Source organism: Leucoraja erinacea, chromosome 2 (genome assembly GCF_028641065.1).
Source record: "Leucoraja erinacea ecotype New England chromosome 2, Leri_hhj_1, whole genome shotgun sequence".
Classification (NCBI taxonomy): domain Eukaryota; kingdom Metazoa; phylum Chordata; class Chondrichthyes; order Rajiformes; family Rajidae; genus Leucoraja; species Leucoraja erinaceus.
The window spans coordinates 93021060-93039014 of record NC_073378.1 but is presented as its reverse complement, the minus strand read 5'-3'; the positions used below and the strand labels follow the sequence as shown (position 1 = coordinate 93039014).

At 42.3% G+C, this 17955-nt stretch overlaps 1 protein-coding gene across 1 annotated transcript in view; it reads left to right on the top strand.

Moving 5' to 3' along the window:
• il6 (interleukin 6 (interferon, beta 2)) overlaps positions 1-17955 on the top strand; it is a 36376-nt gene that overhangs the window by 11567 nt on the left and 6854 nt on the right. The window contains exons 2-3 of the mRNA XM_055661351.1: positions 15460-15662; positions 17259-17372. Of these exons, the coding sequence (XP_055517326.1) occupies positions 15486-15662; positions 17259-17372 (291 nt within the window). The 5' untranslated portion in view covers positions 15460-15485. The remainder of the gene's footprint in view (positions 1-15459; positions 15663-17258; positions 17373-17955) is intronic.

Here is a 17955-nt window from a genome sequence, read left to right as displayed (position 1 = left end):
CGTCCAACACATGCTAGCAGAGGTGATGGAATCAGGTACAAACACGACATTTAAGAGGCATTCAGACAAACGGTTAAAAAGGCCGACTATATGTTGTCCTAATGTAGACAAATGAAGTAAAAAGGGCATTGTGAGTGTGGTGGGCGGAAGCGCCTGTTTCTGTGCTGTACATCTCTATAATTCTAAAAGGAACGGGATCAGTGTGAGAGAGCTCACATCCTATTTGGCTTTGTGGGTATTCTTCCCTTGCAAAAAGTATAGAAGAAATTAAAATATTAAATTTGACAAGAGGATATTAGTCAAACGTCTTAGTGTACGGAAATTATAGAGACGTTTGCATAACTTCCTTGCTGGCTGTAAATTAAACTAGACCAAAAAAACCTGAGTGGTTTTTGTCATGCGTCATTTAGGCAGCTACTAATATTGCCACAGGCATTTCTTTTTTTTAATTTTTATATATATATTTTTTTTATTTCACTTTTGTCTTTATTGCTTTTATGCATACACAAATAAAACACAAATATAACAATGAAACATACAACAATGCAGTGAAACATACAACAGTGCAGCTTTTACAATTGTTCAGTTTACAATTAATGATGCAGTATACAGAACTATTTTCTTATTAAAACATTTTCCAATAACTTACATTATTGTCAATAAAATTATACAGTTGATGTCTTTATTTCTATACCTAATCCATTTTCCCCATTTTCTGTTAAACTCGTCTTCTTTCACTCTTAGAGAATATGTCATTTTCTCCATGACAAATATTTCTTGTACTATGTCTAACCATTGTCTAAGTCTGGGTGTGTCCGCTGCAAGCCAGTTTCTTGTAATGGCCTTTCTGCCAGCTGTGAGTAGGATTTTAACCAAGTAATGATCTTCCTTCAGCACCACTGTAGTTATATTACCCAGGTATAAAATGGAACACTTCTTGGAGACTATATATCCTAATACTTCCTTTAATTCTGAATTCACTCTGTCCCAAAATGGTTCTATTTTTGGGCAACTCCAGAAGATATGTGCATGATTTGCGTCTGTTTGGACGCATTGCCTCCAGCATGTTTGCTGCCTTAGAATTTGCTTGCTTTTTATGTTAGGGGGGTCAAGGAAAGAGCGTTCACGTCGCGGCCCTGTTTCCACCAATCTTTCCACCACCACGCACAAGAAGCACAAGAAGCGACAAGACAGACACCATTGTATGCAGATGCCGAGAGGTGTGTTCAGCTCTGGCTGAACAACTTCTAATCCTGTGTGTGGACTCGATAAGAAGAAGAATGTTAGGCGTAATAAAGAAACAAATCACATTTTTCCAATTAAATTCTCTCCATTGTTTTTGAATTAGTGGATGTCTGTAGTGTTACACACATATGATGCATTCTTCTTCTGAGATTGTGATGTTCAATTCCTTTTCCCACTTAAATTTTACATAACATGTAGTTTTAGCTTGACATTCCATTAAACTATGGTAAAGTTTAGAAATAATCCTTGATGTTTTTGATATAACCATATAACCATATAACCATTACAGCACGGAAACAGGCCATCTCTGCCCTACAAGTCCATGCCGAACAAATTTTTTTTCCCCTTAGTCCCACCTGCCTGCACTCGTACCATAACCCTCCATTCCCTTCTCATCCATATGCCTATCCAATTTATTTTTAAATGATACCAATGAACCTGCCTCCACCACTTCCACTGGGAGCTCATTCCACACCGCCACCACTCTCTGCGTAAAGAAGTTCCCCCTCATATTACCCCTAAACTTCTGTCCCTTAATTCTGAAGTCATGTCCTCTTGTTTGAATCTTCCCTATTCTCAAAGGGAAAAGCTTGTCCACATCAACTCTGTCTATCCCTCTCATCATTTTAAAGACCTCTATCAGGTCCCCCCTTAACCTTCTGCGCTCCAGAGAATAAAGACCTAACTTATTCAACCTATCTCTGTAACTTAGTTGTTGAAACCCAGGCAACATTCTAGTAAAATGCGCATCAACTATCACTTCTACCACTGGATTATTTTCTTCTTGTGCCTCCCTTTTTACTTTTTTATTGTAATAAACTCTCAGTTGGAGGTATCTAAACAAGTCTTGGTTCCGGTGCAAATCTATCCTTCAAATCTTGAAAACATCTTAGGTCTCCATTTTCAGTAACAGTACAAAATGCAGTCATTCCTTTTTTCATCCACTCTTTAAATGTTGAGTCATACATCCCTGGTTTAAATTCACTATCCAAAGCTATACATCTTAAAACGTTTTGTCCTTTATTCAGCTTAAGTTGTCTGGTAAGAGTGAACCAGGTTTCTAAAGTAAATATCATTATTGGATCGATTATACTCCTGATATGTCCAGGAAGTGCTTTTTCTCCCAAGAGTGTTTGGATGTGGAAGTCAGGGATATATGTCTCCACCCAGCTATATAGCTGTCCTCACACCAATTAATTACTGGTCGAAGTTGGGCTGCATAAAAATATATCCTAAAATTTGGAAGTGCCATTCCACCCTTGGCCTTTGGCAACTGGAGTGTAGTGTATCGAACTCTGGTCTTCTTTCCTCCCCAAATACATCTAGATATTAATTTATCCCATTCCGTGAATGGTTTTAATGGTACACTCTTGGCAGAGATTGAAACAAGTACAATAGCCATGGCAAAATATTCATTTTCAACACGTTTATCTTACTACTAAAATCCATTGGGTAGGTGGACCATCGTTCTATATCCTTACTTATGTTTTGGTTGATGTGATTATAATTGGCCCCATACAACATTGATATATTTTTTGTTATATGTACCCCTAGGTATTTGATTGATTTTGAATCCCATTTAATATTATAGTTTTGCTTGATTTCTTCTGGAAGAGCACAATTAAATAGGAGGGTTTGAGTTTTTGAAATATTCACTTTATATCCTGCATAAAAATTAAATTCCTCTATGATTTCCATCATCCTTGGAGAGGAGGTGTTTACTTCCTGTGCAATACATCATTACGTCATCTGCAAAAAGGCCAATTTTGTGTTCTCTGTCTCTTATGGTTACTTCCCTCAGTTCCCTATCTTGACGAATCGCTTGAGCCACTGGTTCAATATATATAGCAAACAGGGTAGGGCTAAGATAACATCCCTGTCTCGTTCCTCTTCCTAACACAAATCTCTCAGTTAAGGACCCATTCACCTTTACTCTTGCAGTAGGTGGTAAAATGCTTTAATAACTTGAATTGAATCTTCGGTAAAGCCAAATCTTTCTAGTGTTTGATATAAGAATTCCCATTTAACCCTATCGAAAGCCTTTTCCGCATCTAGGCTTATCAGGACAGCGCGCATACTTTCCTTTTGAATCGTGTGTATTATATGTTGGGTTCTTCTACTACTGTCCTTTGTTTGTCTGCCCGTTTTAAAACCAGTCTGGTCTTCATCAATTAAATCTGGCATGAAGTTTTCAAATCGTTTGGAGATAATTGAAGAATATAGTTTATAGTCCACATTTATAATCGATATCAGTCTGTAGTTGGTACAATTTTCCTTGTCTTCATTCTCTTTGGGGATGAATATGATAATTGCCTCTTTCCATGATGGAGGTGTCTTGCCTTCTTTGATAATCTAGTTAAAGGTTCTCAGAAGAAGTGGGTTCAGCTCATTCCGAAATATTTTATACCACTCTATAGGGAAACCGTCGCTGCCTGGGGCCCTGTTTGTTTTCATCCTACCAATTGTCTTCTCTATCTCCTCCAGTGATATTTCTGCTGTGATTATTTTATTTTGTGTCACTCCAATACGGGGCAGATCTATTGTACTTAAAAACATCCTCATTGATTCCCCATCTACTGTAGAGGTTTGTGTATATAATTCTTTATAATATTCCTGGAAGATATATTCTATTCCTTTTGGGTCACTCTTTCATTTCTGTGTACATGGGTACCTTAATCTTGTGTATGGTTTTGTCGGCCTGTTTGCGTAGCCTCCGGGCAGTGGATTTAGTGGATTTAGGGCCTAGCTCATAATGTGCCTGTTTAACAAATCTTGCTTTTTTCTCCACCTCTTGACCCAATGTTCCATCCATTTGTTCCCTCAAATCTTTTATTTGTTTATAAGTTCTCTGGTCCTTATTATTTTTGTACTTCTGTTCTAAATCCTCCAGGTCTGATATCAACATTATATGTTTTCATTCTGGCCTTTTCATGCCCTAGCTATTAACCTACCTCATATTACAGCCTTCAATGAGTCCCATAGTATGGATGGGTCCCATTGTCATTCTCCTCTAGCTAAGTTTTGATTTCCAATTTAAAATCATTAACAGTTGTTTTATCATTCAGTATTCCAACATTTAAATGCCACACTGTGTTTTTCCTTCCACTGTCCATTTGAATTGTTAAGTATATGGCATTATGGTCTGATACATCTGCCACACCAATTCTGCAATCCGTTACCCCATAACAGTCGTCTTTCTGCATTAAGAAATAGTCTATTCTGGAGTAAACTGAGTGCGATATTGAGTAATGTGTATAGTCTCGTTCTAGAGGGTGAAAATGCCTCCAGACATCAAGAAAACCAAATTCTTCACAGGTAGTATTTAGTATTGTTAACTGGTTCTTTTTCTTTTTACTCATCATATCAAGCCTATTCCCTCGCTGTTTAAATCACATGGTATGGAAGTCTCAGAAAATTGGGATGGGCGGGACAGCTTTCTCTCTTCTTACGCAGGTCCTTGGGATCAAGAATAATTTGCTTGAATACATTGCTTAAACGCTGCTTCATCAATTCTGAGGAATGGAAACTCTGTGTGTGAACTCTTTTAACATGGGATGACCACTGCACACCAGGTAGTGTATAGTATTGGCAGAGTAGATGTTGGTTCAATGGCCAATGCAATGGGATTACAGATGTTCGGAATTCAAATTCTGCATGCAAACACAGACACACATGGACAAATAAAATGCACAAAAAAACCCACCATCAGCAAGTCCAGGATTAGCAAGATAGTTAAGCACATTCTTCTGACTACTCAAACATATTTCCAGCTTTAATTTGTGCCTGTCAGCAAATAGTTTCTTACAGGTCAAAGCATGTCTTCTCTGATTGCCAACAGCACACGTCCCATTTTAAGACTGACCAGGAATGTACAATTTACCCTCTTGTCAGGAGCAGTACCCCTCAGGTTACAGGCTGCAAAATCTCTGCTTATGGATTTTGATTGCCTTCCTTCACAGTGGGAAACGTTGATTCCACTATGGGGGATGTTCATGTTACACTCTATCGTGCATTGTGATCTTTTTATTTGTATGGATGTATGGTAACTCAAATCTCACTGTACCAATTGGTACATGTGACAATAAATGTAACAAACTTGAACTTGAGTGTGATAACTTCCAGCACGTGTTAAATTTAGCTTATCATTGTTGCCAACTGTTAAATAATATTCAGGATTTATGGCCCTCATATTCCTCTGCATTTTGGGCCTTGTGGCCCACTCTTCCTGAAATTTTAATTTGACAAATATATAATTTCTACGCATGTGCAGTTGTATTCGTTTTATATAGCAAAGCGCAGAAAGAGAACAGAAAAAACAGTTCTCCCTCATTCCCAGATCATTATTTTAGTAGACTCTAATGGTTAGAAATTCCTTCACAAAACGTTATCCACTCTGCAAGTAAATTTCAATGTTTTTCTGTTTAAATCAGGCCAATTCTGGAAATGTGCAGTTTGCACAGCAAGCAATGTTATACCTGCTAGGCATTTCTGTGTGCATTATTTATCATCACTTGCTCTATCAGAGCGCCGTACGATTCCCATGTCCTCCATCTGTCTAAATTCCTCTTTGGCAATCCGCAGCTTGTCGGGTGGGAGCCTGCGCGCTCGTGCATGTCATGGCGGTCCTGCGGTGGGAATATGGTGCACCACCCCGTGCTTAAGAGCGATCGCACGAAAGCGGGTGGTGACGAGCCCCGGGAACTCGGTGAGCAGGAAGGCATATGCCCTTTACCTCGGCTACTGCGCTCAGCTGCGGGCTGGGGGGTTTCACGGGCCGCGGGGTCACAGGGCTGGGGCACACCAGTGGAACGAGGTGCCCGCCCCGCACATCCACCAGAAACAAAAAGGCCCGGAGGAAATTGGCGCCCAGCAACGGGTGGGCCACGTCCGCGACGGTAAAAGTCCAGGAATATGGGCGGGAGACTAAGCTGAGGGATAGAGTCCGCGTGTCATACGTGCGGATGGTGCTGCGGTTGACGGCAGTCAGGACGGGGCCTCACCGGCACGGGTGTCCAGCCCAGTTGGGGGAAGCATGATCACGATGGCCCCAGAGTCCTCCATGACGCGGTCCGGAATGGCAGTCCCAAACGTGGAGGCGGTGATTCTGACTAATCGCGATAGCCTCTACTGCCGATCGGCCGAGGCATTTCCTGCAAACGAACAGGGCACACGGCATCATCGGGCCTCGGCACCCCAGCATTGGTGGTAGTAGCACCACTGGCGCTTACCCCGGTGTCTGGCGGATGGCTGTGGCTGCGGTGCAGCGACGGTAGCAGCGGGTGGGACGTCTTTGCGAGGCTGCTGGTGCACGGGCACGGAAGCCGATTGATGGACCCACTGTCCTGCAGTTGGCGAGTCACAGTTCGTCGGCTGCAGGGGGTCGGCGAAGTCCGACCCACGAGGAGCAGGCGGATGTCATCGGGCATCTGCTCTAAAAAGGCCTGCTCGAACAACAGGCAGGGTGGCCGTCCATCAGAGCGAGCATCTCGCTCGTGAGCGTGGAAGGCTTCTGATCGCCGAGACCGTCCATGTGGAGCAAGTGGGCGGCGCGATCGCAGAGGCCAAGCCCAAACGTGTGGAGCAGCAGGACCTCGAGGCCTTCGTACTTGCCAATTGCTGGAGGATCCTGCAGGTATGGCAGCAAACGAGTGGCTGTTTCTTGGCTAAGCGCCCCGACCACGTAGAAATATCAGGTGGCGTCCACAACGAGGTGGAATTGTGCCTCAATGAGGGGGAACCACACTTGAGGCTGCTCCACCCAGAAAAAGGGCAGTTTCAGGCCCACAGTGTTTGGCTTGAGAAGATGGGCATTGGGATTAGCAGCGCCTTGCATGGTCGAAGTCCGAATAAACGAGCGGACTGACGAGGTCACCAATTTGGCGAGTCGAGAAGATCGAGTAAAGTAAAATTCTTTATTTTAAACGATAATAAAGCGATTTACTCGAGAGAATCTTAAACAGCCAAAATAAAGAAGCTCCTTCGAACACGGTGGAGCTTGAATGAATGCTTTACCAAAAACCCGCGAAAACAGTCCCGCGATCACGTGACTGCGCCAGCCAATAGCGAGGGTTTGTGATTCCCCAGGCCACCTCTAGGTGCTGCTACAGTCTATTGATTATATCGTCCAAGTTTTACAGGTATACAAACTGCTGTCCAGAGCCCTCTCAGGACTAACACATCTGAAGGCAAAGCTTTTCAAAAGCTGTGATGACCAGGATCGGTAACCTCTGCAGGAAGACATTTACTTATATGTATATATTGATCCTTGTGGAGGTGTCTAACACTGTCATAGTGAAATTCTTAGCCTCCTGATCACTTCATATAGCAGCAGCTGATTTATGACATGCATTGCGGTTTGCCTGCATGTTTTTCAGAACTTGGATGCATAATCCAACCAAACAGCTTTGTGGAAGTATTTACAGGCACAACAAGTGACTGAAAAGTGAATGTTTTGATAGGAAATCAGATACCACAAGTGCTGTACATATGAGCAGGGATATGAAAGTAGATCTGTGATCTTCTGCTAGCATTTTGCATGTCAAAGGAACATAAGTGGAATGATCAGGTACAAACCACAGAGAAATGACAGATGGAATTTAATCAGGACAAATGTTCCTGAAAATTAGAATCAGGGCTCTATAACCCGCAAATAGTTCTGATTTATATATTTAAGCAATTTCCTGCCAGTAGCTAACAGGCAAACTGTTCAACATCTACTGTTCACCTGAAGATTGCAAATGATAAGTATGGCTCCACTAAATCAACCTATTCATCCTAATTTCAGCTGCCTCGTGGAAGTTTTCTAAACTCCATGTAAATAGCACAGTAAATAACAGAGCGGCACAGCGGTAGAGTTGCAGTCTTATAGAACCAGAGAACCCAGTTTGATCCTGACCTCAGGTGCTGTCTGCATGGAATTTGTAAGTTCTCTCTATGACCACATGGGTTTTCTCCAGGTGCTCCGGTTTCCTCCCACACTCCAAAGTCCTACAGGTTTGTAGGTTAATTGGCTATGGTAAAATTATCCCTAGTGTGTAGTATAGTGTGTAGTGTACATGGTGATCGCTGGTCAGTTCTGACTCGGTGGCCGAAGGGCCTGTTTACGTGCTGTATCACTAAAGCTGAAATAAAGTGACCCTAATAAGCAAGTTCGGTATTTCAACTGCGCATGCCCAGGTCATAGGTCATTCGCGATAAACATTCTCGCCAGCTTAGCTGCTGCGTGTAAACAGACCTGCGTTTCATCCGTATTTTCCAGTTTTGTTTCTTCAAGGTAAGAAAATACTGCTTTCAAAACTATTAACTAGGTGCATTTATAGTTCATTTGTACAAAACTTGATTTTGTTGGTTTTATTGCTTTATGCTTGGTTTATTGCTTTATGCTTCGGAGCATATAACTGTTATACCAGTGTCTTAAACTGACTGCTATGTTCAGCAGACATAATATTGTGTTATTATATTATTGGGCAAAGCAATATTATACCTACTGAACATATCAGTTAGTTTGAGACACTAGTATAACAATTATACACATTGCAGTTATTGGTGTGCCTGGTAAGAGCTTCGGCAAACAAACATTTTCATTTTTCTGTGATATATTTGGATTTGTTCACTTCTTGCGGTATAGTAATGTAACTTTATCAACGGCAGTATGTAGGACATCGACAGTAAGTGCGGTGATTATTCAGGTCGCTTTGTGTTTTATTTTTTTAACTTTTTAACTCAACTGAAAATAACAAACTATTGAAAGACTCTTGCTACTGCCTTGCAGTGTCAACGTTGTGGGTCCATCGTTTACATGCCGCTGGAAATTAAATCTCGCCTCATACTCCTACACTCTCTCTCTCTCTCTCACTCCTCACGAACAGCCACCCACTACAATAGGCGGAATAGTCCTTTCGTTAATCCTGCCCGCAGTCTCTGATGGGGCCGGTTTCACAGACTTAACCGTGACCGGACGCGTTTAACCAGGGCTCTGGGAACTCGACATCCGATGAGGACAAGGAGGTTTCGAGAGGGAAGGCAGGGACAACTTAGTATCTGGCAGCAGAGTGGCTCTGTTAATGGATTCATTCCACAGTGAGTTCAGTTCAGAAGAGCACACGCAGGTAGATCCGCGGTCACTGGTTCAGGGGATCGATCCAATTATTGACCAACAAGCAGTGGAATTCATCTGTAACAGACTCCACAGTCAGATGTGTCCACAGGTGCAGGTGTTCACTCTGATCAATAACTCAGGCACAGTGAACTTCACAATGTAAAACCATTCCAGTCAAACCCATCCCAGAGAGCTGCCTTGCCCAAGCACTGGGTATCTCTGGGCAAGGTCCCACTGAAGGCAAGAACAGCATTCTAGTCACTAAAAAAATAGTGGGTCGTAGGTTGCTGACCCCTGCCTTAATGGTACATTCACACCGCCTGTAGGTAAAATATCAGCCCACATCACACTGATACAGTCGCTGCCTGCCACAGATTAAATATATGTTTACACATAAATTATGAATAAAGATAAGAAAATGTTTAAAACACAAGTAATATTTTGTTATTCCAGTAGCAAGCACATTACGGATTAAATAAAAATAACAAATTCTTTAACTTTTTGAATATCTCATAATTGCAGAGTAATGAACTGAACTAGAACTGGGACTGTGTAAGTAGTGTGTGAACAGCAGTACAAGAAAGAAAGCTATTGAGTTGACAGAATTCTAGATTAATTCATTAGTAGAATAGTTAACAATTTATACACAGTTTATACAGCGCTGCGTTCGCTTTTTTTCCCCCGAATGAAGTTTGACAATTCCCATGATTCTTTGCGTTTATCGGAATACTGAACTCGCTTATTTGGTTCACAAATGGTGCACATGTGCACATTTGTGACGTGTATTATGATGACTCCTTTAATGTAGTAGATCCCATATTGAGGTGTAATGAGTAGCAGAACAAAGGAAGCATGGTGAGGCTTGGTCGTAAGATTAGCATCTGGGTAATAGGCCTCCCTTGGTCATTACTGACCATGGGAGATGCATCGTGGTCGGATGCAAGCCTGGGCGATGTCATATGGAGAACAGGCTGTTGCCCATGCAGCATGTCCCCCCTCTCCACGTCGCTGATCAATCCAAAGGAACAGCAGGGCCGTTACAGTTTAGCACCAGCGCTGTCGCAGGAGCTGCCAGAGCGAGGTTGGAGATAACGACGAACTGCCTTAGTGGCTCCTCCTACGGATTTTCTTGAGGTTTACTCCTGGAGCCTTTTCCATGACTGGATGTGGCCACAAGGCAGTGGAGGTTTTAAATCAGAGTTTTCCCTCTCCTAGATGGACTGCCTCCCAGGCTGACGAGCTCCACCTGCCCAAGACTCATGGGGGCGGGAGCGTCTACCTTCCCGTGCAGGTCTATAGCACCTGCCCACTGCCACGAACATCTGGGTATCTGGTTAGTAACAATGTGGAAAAGGCAAGTTGTGCTGACACAGTTCTGTGATTTTACCCTGAGCAGTGAAACTATCAGGATATTTTGCTATATGCAGCCAACCTGATAATTACCGAACCAGCATGTGAAATGTTAAAATCATTATGGAACAGTGCCAGCAGATATTTGAAGAAATTCAATAAGTATGTACATGGAAAAGTAGTTGACAAAGCCAAAGCAAAATCATGGATATATAAGGAAATGTATAAAATGGTGCCTCACAGAATAATCACCAGCAACAATTTCAGAGAATAACCATCACAGAAGACCCAGAGTCAGGTACCTGGAGATGAACTAGCCAAGTTGGACGCAGATGAAGTTCATCTCAAGTGAGTATTATCTGAACACGTAGTAAGTTTTGGAAGTTGTGAAGCTAACTAAAGAATTGTACAATTAAAGTGTTAAAGAGTCTTGTTTGAAATTACATAATGAATCTTTGAGTTGTTTAAACTAATCACGATCAGTAAATTATAGTTATTAGGCAAAGTCATTGCAGTTTATCAGGTGATTAATATAATTAGCACAGAGGTGTATAACTAATGCCTGTCAGAAGCGTATGGAGTTTGCAGATTGTAGTGTCAATGAGCAATGTGTAACATTCTCAGTGCAATTGTTCTGGAGTTCCCTCTTAACTTCACACAGTTGAACATGCTCAGCAAAAGGAAGAAACTACTTTCACCTCATATGGGATACAATATGTCAAAGTATATTGACAGAGAGCAATGAACACTTGCTTTTAGACATGGTAATCATAGACATCAGTCTGACTGGTGAAATTATATGAGCAGAAAATTGTCCAATTAAACATTGAAGAGACCAAAATTATCATCTTTGGTCCCACAACACAAACTTCATTTTATAACCATTAACTCCATAGCTCTTTCTGGCAACAGCCTGACAGTTTATAATTTCAGCGCTGCATTTAATCCCCAATTGCATCCCTTATCTCGGCCATTAATAAGACGTAATTTCCAGCAAACAATCATCACCTGACCCCAACCTTGCAGCAACTTTGCTTCAATTCCTGGTGCTGAAATTTTCATTCACACCTTTACATCCAGATTTGATCATTTTGAAGCATTCTTGGCAGGCCCATTTAACATAAGCATATTGAAACAAACAAATGTCCTATTCATCCATTATCCTCATGTTTACAGGCCCACACGTGGTCAATGGATAAGAATTTTTGATTGTAAATTACCCACTTCATTTCTCTGTTCTCCAATTCTATAACTTTCTGACATATTTGAACTCCTACAAAATATCAGCCACATGCACATTCCTGATGTTAATTGTTCTGGTGTTGTCAACTGATACGGCCCCAAACTTTGAAATTCCTTTCCTATATCTCTCCACTTTAAAATGCCCTTGCATCACATCTTTACTCACCCCTGGGAGGAATAGGGTATAGGAGCCTTTGTGGCTGCTGACCCTACTTCAATCGCACACTGACTAACACAATACCATTGGAGGATTAATGAACGTGATGGATAAATATGAGAAGCTGCTGTGCCCAGTGGTGCATAGAATGAGTGTTGAGAATGATTGATGAGGTGAAAATTAATTGGACTACTTAGTCCTTATGACTGAGCTTTTTGGGAGATATTGCTGCCTATGCATGCTTGGAGGGGGAGAACAATGGCACACCTACACGAGGCCCCAACCCCTACTTCTTCTTTCGTGTGGCGTGCACAGCCTAACGTTGTAGGACAACTTGTTCTATTTGATCTTCCGTTTGTGCACGTCGAGTTGATTGCATTAGTCGAAACAGGGCTGACCACCCGAAGGTTGCAATCTTCCACCCCGCCCCAACCCCTGATGACCCTGTGATATTATCTGAGGCTGATGTCAGCATTCTTCAAGAGGGTGGATCCACAAAAAGCATCCAGCCCAGACAGCATACCTGTCCAAGTGTTATAGACCTGTGCAGACCAACTGGCTAGAGTATTCATGGTCATAAGTTATAGGAACAGAATTACACCATTTGGCCCATCAAGGCCACTCCACCGTTCAATCATGGCTGGTCTTTCTGGGCTGTGTGCCAAATTCACTGCAATTTCTTGCGGTCTTGGATGGAAATGTTCACAAATCATACTGTGATGTATCCCGATAAAATGTTTTCTATGGCACATCTATAGAAGTTGGTGAGAGTTGTTGGGGACATGCCAAACTTACTAAGCCTTCTAAGAAAGTAAAGGAATTGTTGTGCTTTCTTAGCCATTGCTTTATATGGTTAGTCCAGGACAAGTTGCTGGTGATATTTACTCCTATGAACTTTAAACTTTCAACCATCTCTGCTTTGGTCCCATCAATTTATACCGGAGTTTGTGTACCGACCGCTTCACTACCTGAAGTCCATCACTATCTCCGTTGTCTTGCTCTGGAAGAGTATAATACAGTGCCCTCCATAATGTTTGGGACAAAGACCCAGCATTTATTTACCTTGCCGGAGACACAATGTTTCTGGGTTACGTCTCCCATCACTTTGCGGCCTATCATCAATGGAGATGGAGGCCTCCTCGGACTGACCTTGGGCCCTATCATGAAGTGCAGACTTAATACCAGAGCCGATCCCTTGCCTGGGATCACTCCAACCGCGGCCAGCGGACTTACCACCAAGAGCTCGCAGTCTCGGGAGAGGCTAATCAGGTACTCCTACGAACGTAGAGGCTCAACCAGCCCTGATGCGGGGTTCGATCGCCCAGCGCGGAGGACCTGACATCCCCCCGATACAGGAGCTGGATCGCCCCGACGCGGAGTGCCCCAAAACGCCGCCGGCTACGGAAGTGAAGATCGTCCCGTCCGCAGAGAGCTCGAAGCAACGATCCCAAACATACTGCTAAAGCAACTAAGGAGTTTTTCCAAAGTTAAAAAATGGTCAGTTCTTGAGTGAAAAGTGTTGATATAATCAAGTCTAGCCATGGCTTTTTTGAATACATGAAGCATGCAAATACATAATATTCAATTCGTGGGGGAGGTAATAAGTGCAAATCCCAATACTTTCCCAAGCAAGTGAAACATCTTCTGAGGAAGGTAGTGACTCCCTTAAACAAGTGTTCAACAAAATGAGATGGAGTTTTATTTTTAAAAAAATGCCCGTATCCACATACTTCTCAAAAGATGAGAACCATGCACCAGGCTCCAAGGTAACCAATGATTAGCTTACACTTCTCTGCAGAATGAATGCTAAGTAATTTAATGCCTAGGCCTCTTATAAACTCCAAGGCTCTAAAGAAAAATTCAAAGTCCAATGCTCGCAATCCAATTGCATGAACTATCTGTTAGGCACTCACAGCAGGACGGCCTATTTCCTGCTGCCAGAGCACCTGGAGCTGATTCTAATAAAGGTTCCTGGACCAGAAATATCAGTCTGATTCTTCCTTGACTGATGCTCCCTGTCCAAATTAATATTTCCAGAATTCACTTTTTATTTTAAATTTTCTGCCATGATAGTTGTTTTGCTCAAAGAGCCTGTGTACAATGTTAGGGGGGTTGGAGGAGTCCAGTTTTAACTTTGCAGACAGAATAAATGCAATTATTTTTCACATGGAATTGGAGGCTGGCCCAACAAGACTTACTGAGCTTAGAGACCATTCACTTGTCCAAACAGACAAAACGCTAAACAAATGAGCACTGCCAGCAGTATATAGTACCTCTGGAATCCACCTCTGGCCAAGCCAAAGAGAATGTCATGACATTGGAGTTATCTAATAAACTCATCTTAATGTAATTTAAAGTTACATTATTTACCATGCAAATGATCCCAATAGATTTTGCCGTATTTTTATACAACTATTCAACTGTATGTTGCCACCAGGTTGTGGTATGAAATATTTCAAAACGTATTGCTCCGGTTGCAGTTCCCACATAATCCAGCATTTAATGTCAGCTGTGTATTGTTGCTATAGGCAGTCGCGGACTAGGTCTAAAAATATTGGTTGCCAGGAGACAAAGGGGGCCCAGTTCATCAGGGGCCCACTTGCCATCGGGCAAGCTGACACCCTGGCCAGTCCGCCACTGGCCATATGTCTTTGGCACCAATGCTGCATTTGCTACTGTAATTCATTCAGCAAAGGTGGCCATAAATGGCAGATGAGCCATGTAATGCTGCTTCCTGACAGTCAATGAACTGACCCATGCTCAGCTGTTGCTGCTGGCTCCAGCCGCTGCTCCAATCCATCGACTAGCCTTGGTGCTCATTCTTAGTTCCTGTTTTACCGGATTCTGGCGTATCACCAACAGCTATCAGGATGAGGGGTGCAGAAAGTAATGGCTGGATAGTACACTGTACTCCCCGTGCTTCATAAGCTTCTGGAAGATGTAATAAGAGAGAAAGTGCAAGTATCATCCTGTAATTTATTTTTTACTAGAGGTTTTTCAACCACACTTTCACTATGATTTGGGGAATAATCTTCATTGGTAACTTCCTTAATTACCCCAATAGAAACATTGGAAAAAAGCTTACATGTTAGAATATTTTTAGCCTTCGTTTTTTTTATGATGTCGCAGGGGTTTTCACTGGGAAACACAGTGACTAGACCAGGACAATAAATAAGAGGGCAATGATATGTCTGAGCTGCAGCAAACATCTCAACAGTCCTTGTTCAGACAACTCCACACTGACGATACCTGCTACCCTGACAATGCCCTCGCTGCACTGTTAGTACCAACTCTGATCTCTGTACTCTGCTACTGGCCCTTGGCTTTGGGAAGACTCTGGCACTAACCTTGTCTCTCTCTCTTCCAGACCTCTGCCTGCCTGTCCTGGTGCTGATGTACCTGACAGCTGCACTGATATCGCAAGTGCACGCCTCCCCTCTTCTTGAGTCTTCGGGAGAATCTGAAGACTTCCTCGGAACAACTGAAGATCCCAGTGATGCTGCAGTATTGAATCTTGAACCTTTGGCCCTGTTCATCTGGAACATTGCCATGGAACAGCAGAAACAGCAGGTGAGTCTGGGGAAATCCTTCAGATGAGCTTGACATGAATATTAGTAAATCGCTGCCAGTTATTTTGTGAAAGTAGTGGCATTTCATATATTCTTTCATTTTATATTGCATTATCACGATTTGACCAACAATTATTGCCCTAATCGCACTTAAGAAAGTGGTGATGGCAATCCACCTTCTTGAACTATCGTGCTTCTGGTGAAAGTACTCTAATGGTGCTGTAGGCAGGGTGTTCCAAGATTGAGTCCCAATCAATAAAAAGGGTCATATAAGGGTCAGGATGGTGTTGAACCTGGACAGGAACCTGCAGGTGGTGGTACCTTGCCTTGTACCCTTGAACTTCTTGCGGGTATAGGTTACAAATAGTTGGGACAATGAAATTCAGTGTATTTTGTAGAAGGGGTGTGGCAGTAGTGGACGGCATGGTTGGATAATCATGGTGATTGATGAGGTGCCAGAACAATGCACTGCTTGGTCCTGCATGGCATCCAATATGTTAGAACTGTATTATCAGGCAAGTGGGGCATCTTCCATCACAACCCTGACTGGTGCCATAGATAGTGAAAGGGCTTGGGTCTAAGGAGGTGAATCATTCACTGCAGAATACCCAGTCTCTGAATTCTTCTTGTATCCATGGTATTATGTGGCTAATTCAGCTGAGTTCCTGGTTCCGGAGCCTCCCAGAATATTAATGGTTCAAAGGATGGCAATGGAATACCCATTCAATGGCAAGGGCAGATAGTTAAACTGTCTCTTGTTGAAGGTGGTTATTGTCTGGCATTTTATTCTGTAAATGTTACTTGTCACTCATCAGCCCAGGCCTGAATGTAGTTGCAAACTTATCGCATTTAGACATGAGCTGCTTTTATTTGTTGACTTTTGTGATGGTTGAGCTATCAGGAGAATAATCTATTTGACACTTCAGTTTGAATATAGTTATATATACTCCAGTCATCAACGCTCACCTGCTGGGCCCTGCCATTGTTGAACTTGGGGATGCTAGAAAGAACACAGGAAAGATTCATGCAACGTTGCATGAACTGGTGGCTTGAGCCATATGGAGAGATTGGATGGGCTGGGTATGATTTCCCTGCCAAAGGATACTGAGGGTTTACCATATAAAGTTTAGAAAATCATGATGGGCATGGATCAGATGAAATTACACCATCCTTTTCTCAGGGTAGGCGAGTTTAGAGGGCATAGATTTAAGATGAGAGGGGAAAGATTTAGAAGGAATCTAAGGGCAAGGTTTTCACATAGAGGGTGGTAAGTATGCGATAAGCTGCCAGAGGTGGTAGAGGTAGTTACAGTTGCAATGTTTAAAAGCCATTTGCACATGCACCTGTACATGAATAGGAAAGGTTTGGCGAGATATGGGCCAAACACAGGTGAATGGGATTAGAACAGAAAGACACTTTGGTTGTCATTGCCAGGTTGTTCTGAAAGACCCGTTTCATGCTGTATTAATCTATGAATCTATGTCCTCATGATGGTGCCATGTTTACACTACTCCTAAGGATCCCTACTGTCCATCGATTCCCCATAACAACCAATTAGGTAGAGGTGGTGACTAACAAAATACTATATTTTCCCCAGTTATGCGACTATTTTCTCATGTGCAATGGAAGTGCAAGTTCACTGGAGATATACAGAATGGACCTCCCACAGATTCGAAAGAGGGATAAATGTTTCCAAGAAAACTTCCAAAAGGTGAGATATTTTGCTTATTATTAATGTTGGACCTTGCAGCATTGTATTGGTTAATGTACTTGCTTCCAGTGAAAAGATGGACTTGCACAAACAGTTCTATAATTCAAGGAAATGTGGTATCTGGAGTATTGTTTGTTCCAGGCATTGATTAATTATTTTAAAATTACCTAGTTCAGTGGAGATATTGAAAACATTGGAGCTAATTATTTTATTAACTATAGATTTGTAAATAGTGGAATATTCCTGGTTGAGGAACAGCGTTGAGAGAATAGTACACTGGTGGAATTTCTAATCCATGAATTTTTTAAACTGAGCTTCCATGTCTCCTCTCAGTTGGATATGATGGAACATATAACATTCTTAAAGGATTGGACAGGCTAGATGCAGGAAAAAAAATCCTGATGTTGGGGGAGTCCAGAACCATTTAGGATTGAGATGAGGAAAAACTTCTTCACCCAGAGTTGTGAATCTGTGAAATTCTCTGCCACAGAAGGCAGTGGAGGCCAATTCACTGGATGTTTTCAAGAGAGAGTTTAGCTCTTAGGGCTAAAGGAATCAAGGGATATGGGGAAAAAACAGGAAT